Genomic DNA, 21,557 nt, shown 5'->3' on the forward strand with positions numbered 1-21,557 from the left:
GAAAATAGGAGATGGTTGAGATGGTCCCGAGGTTACGCCTGGAGGTGACGTTGGAGGGTAGTCAGAGGTTGGAAGGGGGGGAAGTCGCCGGGTCTGTTCCGTCCAAACACTGTTGAAGCAAGAGACAGATCCACGGGACCGCTGGGGAACTCGCAAATACCTTTTTTAAAAAACACAAATGGCGACTTTGTATATAGATCTTACCTGACAGACTGAAGAAGAATCAGACTGACTACATTTGTGGAAATATTTGTTGCAGAAGTGTAATGTCAACAGTCAAAACCAGACCAGGTGCTGACTGTGAAACAGATCAATTACTCATGTGCAAATTTAAACTGAAGCTGAAGAAAATGAAAACTACTACACAGTTGCCAAAAATGACTTTGAGTCTATCTCAGTTGAGTTTAAGTGTCTGAAGATCAGAGAAGCTGTGGAAGGATATTAAAGGTATCATCCATGAAGAGAACAAAAGCGTATAAAGAAGGAAGAAGAAAAAATCAAAAGGGATGTCAGAAAAGACTATGAATACTGCATATGAACATTGAGAAGCCAAAAGGAAGAGATATGAAAGTAAAAGAGGTAAACAGAAGATTTCAAAGGGCAGCTTGAGAAGATAAGGCAAAATATTACAATTAAATGTTCAAAGAGCTGGCGAGAGAAAATAAAAAGGGAAGAACTCACTCAGCATTTCTCAAGCTGAAAGAACTGGGAAAAAAATTCAAGCCTTGAGTTACAATACTGAGAGATGCTATGGGCATAATCTTGAATGATCCAGGAAGCATTAAAAAAAAAAAATACACAGAATCACTGTACCAGAAAGAATTAGTAGTACCTCTGAACAAGAGCCAATGATGATGAAAGAAGAACTTCAAGCAGCATTTGAAGGCACTGGCAAAAAAATTAGTCCATGGGAATTGACAGAATACCAATTGACATGTTTGAACTAACAGATGAAGCCCTGAATGTGCTCACCAGTTTATTCCAGGAAATCTGGAGGACAGCTACCTGGCTAACTGACTGGAAGAGGCCCATATTTGTTCCCATTCCCAAGATAGGTGTATCCAACAGAATGTGGAAACTACCAAACAGGATCATTAATATCTCATGCAAGCAAAATACTGCTGACGATAATTCAAAAGCAGCTAGAACAGGACATTGACAGGGTACTACCAGAAGTACAAATGGTTTTTGAAGAGGCCACGACACTCAGAAGCAACAATTTTGAAAAATACTATATAATATGGTAGAGACTGGGGAGCATTATGCTGAGTGAACTAACTCAGTTTCTTAAGACCACTATTGTAAAAGTCGAAGGATAACTAGTGATATGTGTTAAAAGTCCAAAGGGGAAGGAATAAGGGCATGGGAGCTAAGGGTGAGGAAGCATGGGGTTGCAGAGTTTGGTGGGGAGAGGGAGGGTTGAAGGAATTAGGAAAGATCCCAGTGGAGATCTGAAAAGATGGAATAATAGTGGACACAGATCAATGATTAATTTTATAAAACAAATGTATATGAATGAAACACAATATATCCAAACCATAAAATTTTTTTTTTTTTTTTTTAAAAAGGAGGAGAAGCTCTGGTGGCCGAAAGGTAAGAAACTGTGCTGCAATCCCAAAGGCACGTAGTTCAAATCCACCAGGTGCTCCATGGGAGAAGGGTGGGCAACCTCTTCCCGTGTATTTAACTGGCTCTGAAAACCCACTGGATGGTCAGTTATGGGTTGGTTTCAACTTGATGGTACCCAAAACCAACAAAAATATACAAAAGCAATTATTATAAGTGTTTGAAATGTAAACCCATTTCACAGAACATTTAAAAGGAAACTACCAAAACCCACTGGAACGTAAAAATTAGGATTCTTAATCCAAAAATTTTATTAACCTACCTGGTGATTCAAGTACTTGAAGAGGAATGAAAGGATCAGAAACACTTAGGAATGGCAAGTTAGAATCCACAGACTTCCCACCCTTCCTTTTTTCAGCTGAAGTTGATTGAAGGGACAGAAAGGGTCAAAAGAAAGAGAAAAAGAGATGAAATCAGGAAGTAAATCTGGATGAAATTATCACTTACAAACCTGTGGAGTTTATTATTCAAAGTGGCTTTCCTAGTCACTGAACTTGACTTTGCCATGTGGATGGGCAGGCATGTGCAATTAGCCGAACCACAAAGGGACTGGCTAGTCTCATCAATCTACAAGGGGATTGGCTCTTCTTGCCATTACAATAAAGGATCCAGCAGCAGAAAGAGACCTTCTCCACCAGTGAAGAAGCAAGAAACTGTAGCACATCTTTGCTCCAGCTATAGTAGCATCACTCATAGCCGAACCAGAGAACAAAGATGAGATGGAGCTACCTTGAGATTGCTACCCTCTCAATGACAGAACCAGAGCTAAGCCTTCGCCCAAGTTTGATGGACACTAGGGGAGAAAGGGAAGTCAATATTGGCAGGACTGAGAACTTTGTTACATGGGCTTAAAGCCACATGGCTCAAGGCTCAGGTACCTGTGAGCACATTTTGGAAGCTGTAAAAACACACAATGTACAGACCACAGAGTAACTGTATTCAGCTACTAACCTGAATTAAAGCCTTTTGACTTCCCCAATATGATTCTGTGTGGTCTGTGAGCTATCACATTGGATTTTGGAACCAGAAAAATGGTAGGGTTGGTATTGAGATTAGTAGAAATAGGTATAGGAGGGTGGGGGACATGTCTGACCTCATGGGAATTGGTTTTATGTGACTGATGCTGTTGACAGGAATGGTTCCCCTTTGTAAAGCTGATGAAGGTCAGACATGGCCATCCATATGTGGTCCTTGTTCTTTTTACAAAACCTAACCTCTTCAGCTTCAGTTTGAACTTGCACATAGTCTGCTATATAGTCAGCCCCTAGCATTGTGACTACTCATACTGAGCTTTCCCACTTTCTCTTCACAGATTTTGTCAACCTGACACTTGTGTAATTCTTCTGGTGAGATCCATATGTACAGTAATTGTTTATGTGTTTGGTTTGTTGTTTGTTTTTTTTAAAAAAGGTATTTGAAATCATTGACTGTACAAAGTTCTATCATTCAATCTCCAGTCCAATTTCTATCATTTAGGCCATATTTTTCAATTATCAATCCTCCTTTATTTCTAACTTTTACATTCTAGTTACCAATTATTATTGATTAAAGAACTAGAGCCTTCAGAAAACAAAACATCCCACCACTGTATTAAATCCTGTTCATCTCATTTACTTTAGCCTCTTTTCATTATGTTTTAGCTTCTTGATGCTTTATGCAATATTCAGAGTCTCTTCTGGCACCTATTTTAGTCTTCTCTTTCTCATTTATCTTAGTAATGACTCTTCACTCTCTTCATGGATGATGTCCTTGATGTCATTCCACAAATTATCTGGTCTTCAATAACTAGTGTTCAATGCCTCACCTCAAATCTTTTCTGGAGGTGATTTTGAAATTCAAGTGAGATACAGTCAAGGCTGTATTTTGGTTGTTATGGGCTTGGTTTTATTTTCTTCACCATCAATTTGATCTTGCACATGTGTAAAAGATTGTCCCAGTCAGCACTTGATCTGGCTTTAACTGCCAATATTGAGCTTCCCCAACAATTCTTTTCATAGATGTAGTCAATCTGATTCCTATGCAGCACATCAGGTGAGGTCTACGTGTATAATTAGCATTTTATGTTTCTTAAAAAAGGAATCTGCAGGGGAGCTCTGGTGGCCTAGTGGCAAGGAGCTGCAATTACAATCCTAGAGGCACACGGTTCGAATCCACCAGATGCTCTGTCGGGGAAGGAGGGACAATCTCCTCCTGTACCAGTCAGATCTGACAGTACACTCACACAAAAATAAAATTAAATAAATTAAAAAAAAGGAATCTGCAACAACTTCTTGTTGCCTTTTTTATAGCCATGCTCATCCCTTACTCCTGACCCGAACTCTTTGAAATTGCTGATCAGTCTACGTTTCTGTAATTTTTATAATTTTGTGAATGTTTTAAAAAATTTTTATTTTATATTCGTTTGATTACAAAGTTCATATATATTGTGTTTCACACTATTCTTCATTCACACTGTTTCATAAAATCAATCCTACTCATTATGCTTTATAAAATTATTCACCATTGAACTACGCCCACCATTAAGAGAAGAATAAAATCACTACTCCGAAATCTATAAACACTGTTAATGAGACATAGTAAAAAAAACAAATTATTATGGATTCTGGGGCTTCGTCTGACATACTCTGGACATGTTGCAAGGAGAGATAGGTCTTTGGAGAGGGACATCATGCTGGGTAGAGTAGAGGGACAGCGCAGGAGGGGAAGACCCTCTATGAGGTGGATTGATTCAGTGACTGGGGTAATCGGGATGGGTGTGTCAGAGGCAGGGAGATTGGCACAGGACAGAGCAGGGTTTAGGGCTGTTGTACATAGGGTCGCTATGAGTCACAAACGACTCGACGGCACATAACAACAACAACACTTATGAGACAAAGTTAACTATACTGAAAGAAAAAGGGAAATTACAAAACTGGGGTATATACAATGTCATTCAATTTTAAAAAAAAATTTTATTTTATTATTTTGTGTGTGTGTACCATCATACTGGATCTGACTGGTTCAGGAGGAGACTGTCCCTCCTTCTTCAGCAGATCATCTGATGGATTCGAACCACACATCTCTGGGATTGCAGTGCAGCATCCTGCCACTAGGCTACCAAAGCTCCCTTAATATCATTCAATTTTGATAAAAGTATATATGTAGAAAGAAAATTATAGACACATATACCATTAAGTATCAGTAATGATTTTTTTTTCTAGGAGTGGGTTATGAGGTTTGTTTTTTTTACTTCTTTAGATTATCATGCATTTTTGAATTCTTAAAATGGACATGTACTTAACAAAAGAAAAATATCTATAAGAGGCAGTATCATGTCTTCAATGTGTGCTGGTTCTCCTCAGATATATAGAAAAAGTTAACAACTTCTATGTAGCTTTATTATTGTTGTTGTTAGGTGCCATCAAGTAGACTATGACTCATAGTAACCCTATACAACATGGATCTGAACTTTGCCCTATCCTGTGCAGCCATCCTCAATATCTCTTTATATACTTGAGCCCACTGTTACAGTCATTGTGTCAATTCATCTTGTTGAGGGTGCTCCTCTCTCTCACTGACCCTCCATCTTTTCAAGCATCATAGCCTTTAAAGTCATCAAGAAGGAAGAAATAAATCTGACTACATAAAAAAAAAATATTACTTAACATGTGCAAACACCAATCAACCATAATCACATATGAGAAATAATTAGGCATTTTAAAATCACTGGCAATAAAAGAGATGCAAATCAAAACCATGATGAGATACCCTATCACCCCAGTAGCAGTGGCAAAGTTTAAAAGGACAACAAACAATAACTGTTGGAGAGGATGTGGAGAGATAGGTACTCTCACACACTCTTGGTGGGATTGTAAAATGGTACAACCACTGTGGAAGGTAAATGGCATTTCCTCAAAAAGCTGAACATACAAATCCTATCTGACCCAGCTGTTCCACTGCTTGTAATATACTCCCCCCAAATTAGAAATGAGACACAAATGGTGATTTGTACACCAATGTTCATAACAGCATTATTCAGCATCTCAAGAACATGGAAATAGTCCAAATGTCCAACCATAATCTAATGGATTGAGAAACTGTGATACAGTCACACAATGGAATACTTATGCAGCACTCAGAGTAATAATTTTGAAAATTACTATGTAACTTGGGAGAGACTGGAGGGCATTATGCTTAGTGAAGTAACTCAGTCTCATAAAGACAAATACTGCATAAGACCATTATGTTAAAAACAGAAGGATAACTAGTAAAACATGTTTGGGGATCCAAGGGGAGAAGGGGTGAAGCAGCAGAGTGAAGGTAGGTGGGGGTAAATCATTGGGTCACACAATTTGATGGGTGGACGGAAGGGAGGTAGTAAAGGAAACAGGAAAGATCTGGTGGGGAAATGGAAAGACAGAGTAATTGTGGGCATAGTTCAATGGTGATTAATTTTATAAAACATCATGAATAAGAATGATTGTATGAAACAATGTGAATAAAGGATAGTGTGAAACACAAGGTATATGAAGTTTGTATGCAAACCAATGTAAAATAGAAAAATGAGGCACTGAAATGGAATGGTAATAATGATTTCTATCATAATTAAATAATAATTAAGAATGGAATGTTAATAATTAAGGACATTAGTAAACTGAAGCTTCTATCCTTTGGCAAAAAGCAACCCTTTCCATTCATCCAACAAATTTTTGTATCAAACAATATAATTTGCAAAATGCTAGGATTCAGCTGCAAAGAAAGATGTGCTACAAGACCAGACCTTACTTATTTCATGGCTCTTTCACTAAGGAAACAATATGCTACCCAAGATTGTACCTCATCATTATTTTGATATGGTGTTACGAAGGTATGTGTAAATATCCAAAAAGGAGAGAGGGGAACAGAAAAAAAAGATGAGTAGGTAAAAATCACTAATACAGCAGAGGTTAGTGTATAGAAAGGGGTGAAGTAATGGGAAAGGATTAATAGGGGCTTCAAAAGATGGGGTGATAAAAGGAATGAGCAATGGTAATTAGTTTTATAATAATATAATGTATATCAATGATTGTATAAAACACAAAGTACATGCGCAAAATAAGATATATATGAATGATTATGTGTTGCTGTTGTTGTTAGATGTTGCTGAGTCAAGTATGACTCATAGCAATCCTATGAACAAAAGATCTGAAATCAGTCCTGTCCTGTGCCATCCTCATACTTCCTGACACACAAGAGCCCACTGTAGCAGTCATTGTGTCAATCCATTTGGTTGAGGGGCTTCTTCTCCTTCACCAACCCTCCACCCTTCCCAACATCATGTCCCTCTCCAAGGAATAACACCTCCCAGCAGTCTATCCAAAGTATGTGAGGTGAAGCCTTATCATTCTTGCCTCCTAAGAGTACTTTGCGCTCTCTCCAAGACATATCTATTCATTCTCTTGGTCGTCTATGGGATGTTCAGTGCTCTTCTCCAACATCAGAGCTCAAAGGAGTAAATTCTTTTTCTGTCATCCTTATTCACTGTCCAGGTCTCAGATACATAGCTAGTAAACGGAAAGACCAGTGTCTGAATCAGATGCACCTTAGTACTTAAACTGACATCATTACTCCTCAATAATTTGGAAATGTCACTAACTGCGTATTTCCCCAGTGCAATGTGTCTCCTTATTTCCTGGCTGCTCATATCAAGGGTGTTAACTGTGGATCCAAGAAAGATGAAGCTGTTGACACTTTCAATCTCCTCCCTATCTAGCATGATACTGATTATAGACCCAGTGGTAAGAATTTTGGTTTTCTTGATATTGAGACACCATTGATACTGAAGGCTAAATTCCCTGATCTTCTGCAACAAGTGCTTTAAGTCCTCCTCACTTTCAGCAAGTAAGGTTGTTTCATCTGCATAATGCAGGCTATTGATGAGTCTTCCTCCAATCCTGATGCCACATTCCTCTTCTTCTTTAGGATAATTTGTTCAGCATACACACTGAACAGGTATGGAGATAGAATACAACCCTGATGCCATCCCTTCCCAATTTCAAACCATTCAGTGCTCCTCTGCTCCATCTGCACAATGGCCTTTTGATTCAGGTTTAGGTTCCTCTTGAACACAATCAAACGCTCTGAGATTCCCGTTCATCTCAATGTCAGCCACAACTTGTTATGATCCACACAGTCAATTGCCTTTGTGTAGTCAATAAAGCACAAATAACACATTCTTCTGGTATTCTTCACTTTCAGCCAGGATCCATCTGACATCAGCAATGATAATTCCTGGTGCTATGGCCTTTTCTAAATCTTGCTTGAATTTCTGGCAATTCCCTAGCTATATACTGTTCCAACCGGTTTGAATGATCTTCAGCAGTATTTTGCTTGCTTGTGATATCAAAAATATTGTTTCATAATTTCCATATTCAGGTGGATCACCATTCTTGAAAATGGGAAAATATGGACCTCTTCCAATCCTTTGGCCAGACAGCTGTCCTCCAAATTTCTTGGCTTAGACTGGTGAATGCATCCAAGGCAACATCTGTTAACGGAAACAAGTCAACTGGTATCACACTGACTCCTGGGGCCTTATTTTTTGCCAATGCCTTCAATACAGCTTCTACTTCCTCTTTCATTACCACTGGCTCCTGTTTATATAGTACTTCCTGAAAATTTTCAGTGTTATATAAAAACCAATAAAAAATATTTAAAAACCCAACCAGACATAAACATAAATGTAAAGGTGCTATAATATTTATAATGAATTGAAACTTGACAATATTTAGAAGTAGCATACTTTATGTCAAGATTGGGGCAATTAATATACAACAACAGGCAGGAAACAGTTTACAAAAGCAATACTGACCAAGGCTGAAATAAAAGTAAAACATATTAAAGGCCATACAGACAGGGAGCTCTGGTGGTCTAGTGGCAAGGAGTTGCATTGCAATCTCAGAGGCATGTGGTTTGAATCCACCAGATGCTCTGCTGGAGAAGGAGGGACAATCTCCTCCTGTACCAGTCAGATCCCATTTGACGGTACACACACAAAATAATAATAAATTTTTTTTTTTTTAAAAAGGCCATACAGACAACAACTTATATGAAAAGAGAATATAGCTCACAGAAATAGGTATGTCCTAAATACCACTGGATCACAACAGAAAAGCCAAAATATACAAGAAAAAAAAGAGATGGAAACATAACACAGTAGATCTTACATACCACTTATAGGTTTTAAGAGGTCAACTAGGAAAATCATGTCTCTATATAGAAAGAGAGAACTGAAATTGTACAGTTGGCAATAATAGCTCAGAGTATCAATGAAATGAAAAAATTGTACAGACCAAACAACAAAGCTCTGAAATAAAATGCATGAAGTTTTAAAAAATTACTTACCATTAAGAAGCACAAGTCTCAAACAACTCCAATGCCTAGTCCAAAATAATAACCATGAGAACATCATATGAAGATTTATGAGACATGCTGAAAGCAGTAATTTTCAGCTGTTTGAAATGACTATTACAGGTAATTTCCTTCTGAAAAAACAACTTACAGTCTTAAATATCTTAATTATTTTTTAAAAATTCCTCCATTTTCTTGATATAAACAAAACAGATATAAAAAATATACAGCTATGCAATTAAAAAGATGCAAGCATAAGCTAAAGTATTGAAAGATAGAAAAGCAGAAGATCTTTTAAATTCAAGAGTCACCTTAGACAAATTACTAAGAAATCTCTGGTGATGACAATAAGTGAGATGCAAATCAAAACCACAATGAGATACTGTATCACCCCAGTAGAAGTGGCAAAGTTTAACAGGAGAACAAGTTATTAATGTTGGAGAGGATGCTGAGAGATAGGAACTCTTATATATTGTTGGTGGGATTGTAAAACAGTACAACCACTCTGGAAGGCAGTTTGGCGTTTCCTCAAAGAGCTGAACATAGAAATTCCATATGATCCAACTATTCCACTGCTTGGAATATACCCCAAGAAAATGAGAAATGAAACACAAATGGAGATTTGTACATCAGTGCTCACAGCAGCGTTATTCACCATCGCAAGATCATGAAAACAATCACATGATGGAATACCTCGCAGTATGCAGGAGCCATAATTCTGAAAATTACTACATAAATTAGGGTCGAAAGAGCATTATGGGAAGTGAACTAACTCAGTCCTGTAAGGACAAATACTGTATAAGACCATTATTGTAGAAATAGAAAGATAACTAGTCAAATGTGTATGAGGATCCAAGGTTGAGGGGAGGTTAGGAGTAGAAGGGTGAGGATGGGCAGGGGAGTAATCACAGAGTTGCACAATTTTATGGGCACAGTGAGGGGTGGGTAAAGGAAATGGGAAAGATCTGGTATGAAAAACAATGTATAAGAACTTTGTAAGCAAACCAGTATGAAATAATAAAATTTATTACAAAAGAATTTTCTAGTGAATATTATGAAAAGAAACCCAATTACAATTAAACTTGACATTCGAATAACATAAAATATTTATGTGTAAGATACTACGTGAAAAGTTTAAAAGGGCTGTTGAAACATGAGCCTCAACCTCTATGACACTTATCTAGTTCAGAAGAACTAGATAGTAGTACTTAGCTACACTGGTGACCATTTTGAAAGGAACAAAACTAGAAGGTCCTGGGTAGATTAGGAGAAAAATGTGAAGCAAAACAAAAAATCCCAACACATGTTTAACACATGTTTACTGGTCTGATAGAACAACGGCCCTTCAGGCCTGCAGCTCAACGCCTGTGAAATTACAGGTACTTAAGGTGCATAATAACAACAAAGAGGCACTCACATCTTGGCCTCATGTGAGGACAAAAGGACAGCATTTATTCAGGGATGAAACTCTGAGGGCAGGAAAAGATTGGAATGAACAATGAATGGAAACTCTTTAAAAAGAAGAAAAGAAAAAGTGTAGGAAGAGTTGTGACTGAAATTAATTTTACAAAACAAAATGTGTATATATATTGAAAGGGAAACAAATTTGTTCTGTAAACTTCACTCGAATCATGATAAAAACGTATTTTTTGTTTGTTTTAAAAGGGCAGCTGATCTACTAGGAAAATATTATTATTATTACCTGTGCTGCAATCCTGAATGCATGTAGTATGAATCCACCAGCCGCTCTGCTGGAGAAGAATGGACAACTCCCTCCTCTGTGATTAATTGTGTCTGAAAACCTGCCAGAGGGTTGGCTATGGGTCGGTTCTGACTTGATGGTACTCAACAACAACACTCCCCCAAGTGTCAGAAGACCTGAGACAGAAGACTCTGAAGGACGAAGGTCTAATAAGCCTCATTTCCTCTATTCAGTAACTGTGTTGCCCAGGGAAAGAGATGAGCCTGTGCTTCTGTTACCTCAAGTAGAAAACAAGAATAATGTATCACTTCAAAGGGCTGTTATGAGTTGCTGTTGACTCTACTATGATTCACAGTAAACCTATGAACAATGGCTCTGAATCTTGTCCTCTCCTGAGCCAACTGTACTGTCTCTTGACATGCCCCTATGGCCACAGTCACTGTGTCAACTCATCTCATCCAGGATCTTCCTCTCCTGTGGTTACACTCCACCCTTCCAGGCATGATGTCCTTGAAGGACTGATCCCTCCTAGACACATACTCAAAGTATGTGAGATGGAGCTTCTCCAGGACAGACCTGTTTGTTCTCTTAGTAGTACGTTTAATACTCTTCTCCAGCACGACTACTCAAAGGCATCAATTCTGATATCCTTATACACTATCCAGCTCTCAGACGCATGTCAAATAAGTATGAAGACCATGGACTCAGCCAGGCACATTTTAGTCTCTTGAATGGCATTGCTGCTCTTGAGCACTCTCTACAGGGTTCTGACAGTGGATTTTGCCAATGCAACTTGTCTTTTGATTTCCTCGTTGTTGGAGCCAAAGGTGTTTATTGTGGACCCAAGCAAGACAAAATCATTAACAACTTCAATCTTTTCTCCATCTATCATGATACTGCCTAGTAGCCCAGTGGTGACGATTTTTGTTTTCTTGGTGTTGAGATGCAATCCACAGTGAAGATTGCAGTCCCTTCTCTTCTGCAGCAAATGCTCAGGTTCTCCTCAGTTTGGTCAGCAAGGTTGGATCTGCTAGTGAGCCTCCACCACCTTTGGGTAGTTGGGGAGGAGGGGAGATCTAGTGAGTTTTCCTATGGACTGTGGAGCTCGCTGAGTCTGGGCCACTTTGTGGAAGCTGGTAAGTGACATACTCAGGGGTAGGGGCTGGGGCTTGGCAGGGGGCTGCAGAGCTTGAGGCATGCCAAGAGGTGCTGAGGTAGAAGGACAGCTCTCCTAAGGCACATTGTGGATGCTTATCCTGCCGTGTGCTAGCACAGAACGGGGCATGCTGCAGGCGGTGCTGCTGGATCTGCTGCTGGCGGTGAGGCAGTAGAACATGGGGCAGTTGTTCTCAGGGCAGTATTTGGCATGGTAGCAGCAGAGGACCATAAGGTGCTTGCAGGTAGGGCAACCATGTCAAGCTTTAATCTTACAGCCTTTGATGAGCTGTACCACTCACTTTATCTTTGGGCAAGGCAGCAAGGAGCAGTTGCTTTTTCAGCACAAACAGGCAAGCACCAGGATATAGCGTCTCATATTCCGAAGATGTAACTTGTGGAGGCTCTTTGGCTTCAGCTGGCCCAGATGCTGCCCTTTTCCCCACCTTGTGGCTGGAGCTCCTGTAGTACTTGATACCCAGATGTAGTCCTTGGAACTGTTCACTGCTTCTATCAAGAAACACAGTTCTGAATGTCGACTGCACGCCAGAAACCATGGATGATAATGTTGCTATCAGTCCACAGCTCATCTGGTCTTCTTTCATTAGTGTTCAAGGCCTCAAAACTGTTCCTGAGATTCAGGTTTTTAAATTCAAGTGAGACAGACTCAGGATCATATTTCAGTTCTTCTGGATGGACTGGTCCCTTCTTGCAACATGTCCGAAGCATGTCAGACGAAGCTTCAAAATCCTTGCCTCCAAAGAGCAGCCTGGTTTCATCCTCTCCAAGACGAACCTATTTGTTCACCTGGCAGTCCATGGTATATTCAATACTCTTCTCCAACACCACAACTCAAAGGCATCAATCCTCCTTCTATCATCCCTAGTCATTGTCCAGCTCTCTGATGTATATATATAGCAAGTGATTGCAAAGACCATGGCCTGTATAAGGTGCAACTTAGTCTCCAGACTGACATCATTGCTCTTCATTCAGTACTTTAGAAAGGTCTCTAACCACAGATTTTCCCATCGCAATATGTTTTTTAATTTCCTGGCTGTTGTTGCCAAAAGTATTGATTGTGGAACCAAGCAAACTAAAGCTGTTTACAATCTCAATCTCTTCACCATCCACCACAATGCTACCAATCGTCCCAGTGGTGAGAATCTTCGTTTCCTTGATATCAGACACTAGTCACTGGAAAATGGAATGTGAGAACCATGAATGTAGGAAAATTAAGTGTTGTTAAGGAAGAAATGGAACACTTAAATATTGATATACTAGGTACTGGCGAGATGAGATGGACTGGCATGGGGCATTTTGAGTTAGATGATCATATGAACTACTATGCTGGAGATGAAAAGGTGAGTAAAAATGGTGTTGCTTTCATAGTGAAAGAAGTAATTTCTAGATTTGTCTTGAAATACAACATTGTGAATTATAGGATAATATTCATATGCATATAAGGAAGTCCAGTGAATACCACTATCATTCAGATATATGCACCAACAACCAGAGCCAAAGAACAGGAAATAGAAGATTTCTACCAACTTTTGCAGTTAGAGAACATGCAATCAAAATGCATTAATAATAATGGGTGACTGGAACGCAAAAGTTGGGAACAGAGAAGGATCAGTAGTTCGAAACCATGGACTTGGTCACTGAAATGAAGCTGGAGATAGAATGATAGAGTTCTGCAAAATCAACGACTTATTCATTGCAAATACGTTCTATAAGAAACATAAATGCAGGTTATACACATGGATTTCCCTGATGGTATGCACAGGAATCCGATTAATTACATCCGTGGAAAGAACTGCTGGAGCAGCCCAATATCAGCTATGAAAACTAGGCCAGGTGCTGACTGTAGAACAGACCACCAACATATGCAAATTCAAGGTGAAGCTAAGGAAAATTAAATCCATTGGAAACAAAATAAGACCTTGAGTCTATCCCACCTGAATTTCAAAACCATCTCAGGAACAGGTTTGAGGCCTTGAACAATAATGAGCGAAACCCAGATACTCTTCTAGCCATTTTAAAATTAATCTTCAGCAAGATATTGCTTGCAGAGGAAGACGAAATGTGACTGAACCGAGTGTCACGTGGAGCTTGCTGCCTCATAACTGGCCTTTAGACAACTTTGGTTTAAGTCCTTGTTCTACTGTTTTTATTACTTTTTCAACCTTGAGGAAGTGTGTTCACCACTCTGGAAGCCCATTCCCCATTTGTGGGAGGGGATAATAATAATAATAATAATAATAATAATAATAAACAACCTACTTCGAGGTACAGTTAGACCACTTGATGGAGAGGAAGGGGACATGATGGTGGCACTAGAGCCAGAAGTGCTGTCCCTAGTATGGCACAAGGTCCGGACCTCAAATGAGCTTTGGGGTGGGGGTGAGAGCCATCTGGCCTCTGGGAAGAGTGCCTGGCAGGGGAGAGCCAAATGGCCTCTAGGAGAGTCGTCAGGCCCCTGCGGAGAGCTGTCAGACCCTTGGGCAGAACTGCCTGGCAGGGGAGAACTTCCTAGGAGTGGAGAGCCATCTGGCAGGGGAGAGCTGCCTGGCAAGGAAGAGCCACCTGGGTCCGCAGGATAGCCTCCTAGTATGTATAAGGAACTTTATCAAAGCCATGTTCCTCTATCTCCTCCTCCAGTACCTCTGTAAGTAACACTTCCAGAGCGCTTTTCTTTGTAACTCACAAAAGGTTTGCTCCCTTTTGTAAAGGTAACTGGAACACTGAGTTTTGTTCCAGAACCTAAACCTTGAGCCTGGTTCTAGAGACAAAATGGAAATATAACTGGCAGCTAAGGTAGTGAAGGTAAATGGAGCATAAAAATTCAGCCAGCCACTCCCAATGGATTCACCCAGAGGGCAGAAAACGTCATGAAAATGTATTTTAGGCGAGCTCTGGTGGCCTAGTGGCAGGAAACTGCACTGCAATCCCAGAGGTGTGCGGTTCAAATCCACCAGATGCTCTGCTGAAGAAGGAGGAACAATTGCCTCCTGTACCAGTCAGATCCAATTTGACGGCACACACATAAAATAAATAAAAAAGAAAATGTATTTTAACTGAACAAGAAGGCATGGAACTTCAACTCAAGACTACCAGTAAAGGGTTAAAGTGGGCTCCCCTTCCTTTTCATCTCAACACAGCATGAAATAGCCTCTAGAGAGTCTGTGCCCTTACGCCCAAATGGGAAACCCTCAAATAAAAAAGGCCATCTCTTTCTTAAAATACTGCTTTGGAATTTTAGAAAAATTGAGTGGTCTCAGGATTATACTTCAACATAAAGGAACAAAAATCTTCAAAACTGGATGAAAGCAAACACAGTATCAGGAAATTAGGAATTAATGTTTAGGAATTAACACTAATCCCTTAATAGGAGTGTTAAGAAAGTCTATGATGGCGAGCTCTGGTGGCCTAGTGGCAAGAAGCTGCACTGCAATCTCAAGAGTTACACTGTTCAAATCCACCAGATGCTCTGCTGGAGGAGGAACAATCTCCTCCTGTACCAGTCAGATCTGATTTGACGGTACACACAAAAAATAATGAAATAAAATAAAAAACTTCACCGAAGACGACATTCAGATGGCTAACAAACACATGAAGAAATGCTCAAAATCCCTAGCCCTAAGAGAGATGCAAATTAAAACAACTATGAGATATCATTTCACCCCAGTCAAAATAGCAAAATTTAACAGAACAGCAAGCAACAAATGCTGGCGAGGTTGTGGAGAAACTGGAACCCTGATTCACTGTTGGTGGGAGTGTAAAATGGTGCAACCCCTGTGGAAAGCAGTATGGCGCTTTCTCAAAAAGTTGCAAATAGAGATACCATTTGACCCAGCAATTCCACTACTGGGAATATACCCTGAAGAGACCATAGCTGACATCCAAGCAGATATATGCACACCCATGTTTATTGCAGCTTTGTTCACAATAGCAAGGAGTTGGAAACAACCTAAGTGCCCATCAACAAACGAATGGCTAGAGAAGCTGTGGTATATTCGCACAATGGAATACTATGCTGCATTAAAAAACAAGGAACTCATGCAATATTATTCAAAATAGTTGACTCTGGAGAACATTATGCTGAGTGAAATATCCCAGTCACAAAAGGACAAATATTACATGATGCCACTGTTGTAGAATGGGACTGTCCTTGGGGTTGGGGAGAGACTGAGTAAGATGGGTTCAATAATGTATACTGCACTGAAACAGAGGAGGGAGAGAACCGTTTAAAAGAGAGATATAACTGGGTATTTCTGTCATCACAGGAGACTAGAGCGAGGGCTACATGGTGGAGGGGACCTGGGGGACGGTTTGTAAAACAATGAAAGAATCTTTTCTTTTACTTTTCCATAATTTTTGGACTCATGTACTTATAACTTGTTAGTCAAATTTGTGTCTTCTAGGTTGCAACACCCCCATGATACATCTTCAAGGATATGAACATGTACAGCCAAGCACAATCAATAAGAGTGCATCTGAATTCCAAAATCAATCTCCATAATAGTCTATGTGTTTCCTACTGCCAAAGGGGCCATTTAGAGTAGTGACAGAAGATCTTCACCCTGAAACCCACAGCGTCCCTTTTCAGCAGGAAGTAGCTAAGAGAATACGCCATCCCCTTTTCCTTATGACTCAGGGTGAAGTCTCTCTCAGGGAGGAGTGATAGGGAATGGCAAAGGACACACTGACAAAGAAGATTAATCAGAACTGGCTTTGATAAGCACTGTGGCATTTGGACAAGAACAAACTGGGAGGAGGGTAGAGAGAATAGTGCAACAATGAATGAGTGGAAGCCCAAAATCTCTGTAAATGTTTATGAAAATTAATAAAATATAATTATAGAAAAAAAAAGAAATAAAATAAAAAACTTAAAAAAAAAAGTCTATGATTTGACAACTCTGTACATTTTCCTTCCTTCTCCACATCTTGATTTGAAACCACTTATTTGTATTTACTTTGCCAAATAAAAATGTAAACCAGGAAAAAAAAATAAAAAAAGAATAAAATTTGCATATTATACAAGAAGGTAATTTTGAAGTATGTATTAAAAGCCTTAATTTACCTCTCCCTGGAGAGTTTGCCACAGTTAGAGGAACCGGATTGCTGGCTGCACTTCAGATTACTTAGAATGCTAATAAACTTTAGGAGAGGTACATCTCAGCCAGGTAAGATTCCTGATGGGCTACACTGGATGAGAAAAGGAGCCTCTAGGTATGGGAGTACCCCCTGTCCCCACCCCTCTTATATCCCTTTTTGCATCAAAAACTTTTTCTGCAGAGTGAAAAGAAAACCTACTGACTGGGAAAAAAAACACATTTCTGACAAGGGTCTCATAATGAAAGCTTACAGAATCCTACAGGGCCTACAGAAGAAAAAGACTGATAACACAATAACAAAATGGGCAAAAGGCATGGAAAGACTTTTCACAAAGACAGACATTCAGATGGCAAATAGACCCATCAAGAAATGCTCAAAATCACTGGCAATCAGAGAGGTGCAAATGAAAACCACAGAGATACCATCTCACCCCAGTAGCAGAGGCAAAGTGTAATAGGACAGCAAGCAATAAATATTGGAGAGGATGTGAAGAGATTGGAGCTCATGCATAGCTGGTGGGACTGTAAAATAGTACAGTCATTCTGGAAGGTGGTTTGACGTTTCCTCAAAAAGCAGAGCACAGAAATCTCGTATCATGCAGCTAGTGCTCTGCTAGAAATACACCCCAGGGTAAACAGAATTGAGACACAAATGGAAATATGTACACCTGTGGAAAGGCAAATTTCATACTAAATATTTATAATAAACCAAATTCTCTATCAGGATATGAGTGAGGCATGGGTAAAAGCTGGAAATCACCATGAAGCACTAGGGCAGACCTTAGATGTTTATAGGAGTAGGCATTAAGGCAAACCATATGGGTTTACATTCTTGTATTTGCTGACCTCTCCCTCCTGAGTCAAGCATAAGGTTTTCAATAGAAAGAGCTTGGCTTCATTTGCATAGAATTCTCTTGATGATTTGCTCCCTGGCAATTTTCAATAAAGGCACAGGGAAGCTGGGTTCAGTACTTCAGTTCTTTGAACTGCTTGCCCCTTGCTTTACCTCTCTGATTATTTACACATTCTTGATGTTTTGTCTCATTTGTTAATACTTTACCCTCGGTTGACAACATACACCTATGTTCATGGTAGGATTATTCCCAAAAGCAAAAAAATGGAAATAGTCAAAATGTCCATCAACAAAGGAATGGACTGAGAAATTATGGTACATTAACACAATGGAATATTATACAGCACTTGGGAACAACAATTTTGTAAAATACTATATAACATGGGAGTGTTGAGAGCATTATGCTGAGCAAACAAGCCAAGTCTGATCAGGACTAATATAAAAATAGAAGGATAACTAGAAAGATGTGCATTAATGTTCAAAAATGGAAGGAGAAAAGAGGAAAGGGGGAAATCACTTGGAAAGCTGGGTTTATGTGACAGATGGATGGGGAGGTGAAAGAAGAGGAAAGATTCAAAAGGGTTTTGGAAAGATAGCATAATAATAGGCATGGATCAGTAGTAATTAATTTAAAAAAACACTGTGTATGAATGATAGTATGAAACACAATGTACATGAATGAAACACAATGTATAAAAATTTTATATACAAACCAATATAAAATGAAAAAAAATTTTAAAAAAAACAACAAAAATTGCATCCTAATTGTCGTTATTGTTGAACATATGGATGTGCTTTGTTTGTTAACATTTCAATCTACCCTCAAATGAAGAACTAGCATGATTCAGAGGGGAGGGGGGAAAAAGCCTTAAAATACACATTTCTGGATAAAAGGAATAATACCCTAAAATTTCTCTTAATGCAATTAAAAAAGACAAAATTTACCTTCAATACAGTTTACATGACAAAAAATTGCTTATGAACTAAATATTCATCAATAAAACAAACCTACTTCTGTCAAATGGATTCTAACTCATCACAACCTTCCAGTAAGTTTCTAAGGCAAACTATTCCTCTTACTCTCTCAGAGTGGTTGTTGGATTTGAATCACTGACCTTTTGTTGTTTATTTAGTGGTGCAAGATGCTAGGGACTATGTCACCCAAGACTCCCCAACTACTGATCTTTTGGCTTGCACTCAACTCTAAACATATGGCCACCATCAGACCAGGTAAGAGGCAGAGCTGAGCCTCTACAGGTTTCTGTGGCTGTACATCTTTACTGGAGGAGACGGTCCATCTTCTTATAAAAAATGTTTCAAGATGTCAACTTCACCATTTACAGCCTGATACACTGAGCACTACGTTAAAGGCGGCCCCATAAGTATCCATCAAGATACAGTTAAAGTATGTACCTATTCTTTCATTAAGTATTATACTATAGAAAACCAAAACAGGTCTATTTTTGAAGAGCAGGCTGTTTCATCTTTCTCTTGTGGAGCGGCTGGAGTGTTCAAATCACATCTTTTTAGTTAGGAACTGATCACTTAAGCACTGTATCACCAACTAACAGAAAACTACTAATGCCTGTGAACCACTTATAAAATGAGTAACAAATTGAATCACAGATTCTATCTCTTGGTAATATTCTAAACTAAAAATTGAATAGGGCATACAATGCAACTGAAATATATCCTACATAACTCATGAAGAAGATATAAAATCTGCAACATAAAAAAAATCTAAAAAATGGAAAAAAAAATACGAAAGCAATACATATAATATTATAGAGTGGCAGCCAAGGTACTAGTCAGAATAAGTTTATGAGGTTGGAAAACTAATACACTTAAGGGAAGCAAGAATTAAGAACAGATAAGCTTAAAACAGATGTTAATTAGCCTATTTAAGAAAAATACCTATTTCAGAAGATTATAAATTCCATTTCTTATAAAAAATATATTCAAAACCATACACCCACATGGAGTGATTCTCAATATAAAACACTGAAATCAATTTAATGGCTAAAGAGATCTTGGTTAAATTAGAATTATGTCTGTATAAAAGAACAAAATGCAGATACTTTATAAATCTTTTTTAAATGATACGTGCCAGACTCATTATGTGAAAAATTTAGGTTTCAAAAATTGTTATGTACAAAAAAAAAAATAAAAAAAAAATTGTTATGTACAATGAGTATACATATAGGTCTGTTTTGAAAAGGATGAAATGAAGTTTCTCCTTGGAGGATAGGATTCTGAAGCTCCATCTCACATACTTTGGGCACATGGCCAGGAGGGACTTGTCCTTGGAGAAGGACATCAAGTTTGGAAGGGTGGAGAGACACTGAAGGAGAGGAAGAAGCCAGATGAGATGGATTGATAGAGTAACTGGGGCAACAAGGGTAGGTGTGTCAGAGTCAGTGAGACTGGCTCAGGATAGGGCAGGTTTCAGAGCTGTTGTACACAGGGTAGCTGTGAGTCTCAGGTGACTCCATGGCGTATAATGACGACAACAACAACATGGATATAATGTATGTATACATATGTATGTGCACAGATATGACAAATATTATATTTATATATTATCATATATAACATGAAAATGAGCAATATCATTCTAGATGGAAAAATTACTTCACTTAGCAATGATTTCATTTTACTTGGATCGAAAATCAACACTTATGGTAACATCAGTCAAGAAATCAAAAGAGGAAACAGAAGCCAAGGAGCAGCAGCTGGCCTAACTGCACAGAGTGGTGTGCCCATTCTCACTCCACCACACTAGCCTAGGCCAACTTAAGGATGATACAGAATGGTGAAGGAAACCACTTACTATCGTGCTTTGTTGTTGCTGTTGATTGCCGTCGATTCCAGCACAACTCATAGCAACCCTATGAACAAAAGGCCTGATGTCTTTCTACAACTATGGACATTTATCAAAGTTCATAGTTTCTGGAGACATCAAACCAAATACCACCCAGGAAGAGCTGAAAAAGCTTACAGGGAACTGACCTTGAAGTATCATCCTGATAAAAATCCAAATGAAAGAGAGAAGTTTAAACAGATTTACCAAGCTTATGAAGTGCTTTCTGATGCAAAGAAAAGAGAATCATATGATAAAGGAGGACAAGCCATCAGAGAGGGTGGAGCAGGTGGTGGTTTGGGCTCACTAATGGGCATCTTTGATATGTTTTTTGGAGGCACTGGAAGAATGTGGAGAGAAAGGAGGGGAAAATGTTGTGCATCAACTCTCAGTAACAAGAGTTATGTAATGGTCCAGTAAGAAAATAGCTCTGCAAAATAATGTGATTTGTGACAAATGTGAATGCCAAGGAGGTAAGAAAGGGGCAGTGGAATGCTGTCTCGACTGCTGAGGTACCTGAAGGTAAGTAAGAATTCATCAGATTGGACCTGAATAGTTAGCAAATTCAGTCTGTGTGCACAGAGTGCCAGAGCTATGGGAGATGAATCAGCCCTAACACAGATGTAATAGCTGCAAAGAAGGAAGGAAGATGGTTTGAGTTAATACTGACAAAGGCATTAAAGATCTACCTCATCCATCTAGACTGTTATTAAGAAGGTAACATTCCCCCATCAACAAACGAATGGATAGAGAAGCTGTGGTATATTCACACAACGGAATACTATGCTGCATTGAAAAACAAGGAACTCGTGCAATATTATTCAAAATGGGTGATCCTGGAGGACATTATGCTGAGTGAAATATCTCAGTCACAAAAAG

General features: G+C 39.0%; 1 protein-coding gene across 1 annotated transcript in view; it reads right to left on the reverse strand.

Moving 5' to 3' along the window:
* The window catches only part of AAK1 (AP2 associated kinase 1), a 274,011-nt gene that overhangs the window by 19,987 nt on the left and 232,467 nt on the right, over positions 1–21,557 (reverse strand). Inside the window, exon 16 of the mRNA XM_006882293.1 lies at positions 1,889–1,984. Coding sequence (XP_006882355.1) covers positions 1,889–1,984 — 96 coding nt within the window. The remainder of the gene's footprint in view (positions 1–1,888; positions 1,985–21,557) is intronic.

This window comes from Elephantulus edwardii, unplaced genomic scaffold (assembly GCF_000299155.1).
Source record: "Elephantulus edwardii isolate Elephantulus edwardi_28Jun2011 unplaced genomic scaffold, EleEdw1.0 scaffold00019, whole genome shotgun sequence".
Classification (NCBI taxonomy): domain Eukaryota; kingdom Metazoa; phylum Chordata; class Mammalia; order Macroscelidea; family Macroscelididae; genus Elephantulus; species Elephantulus edwardii.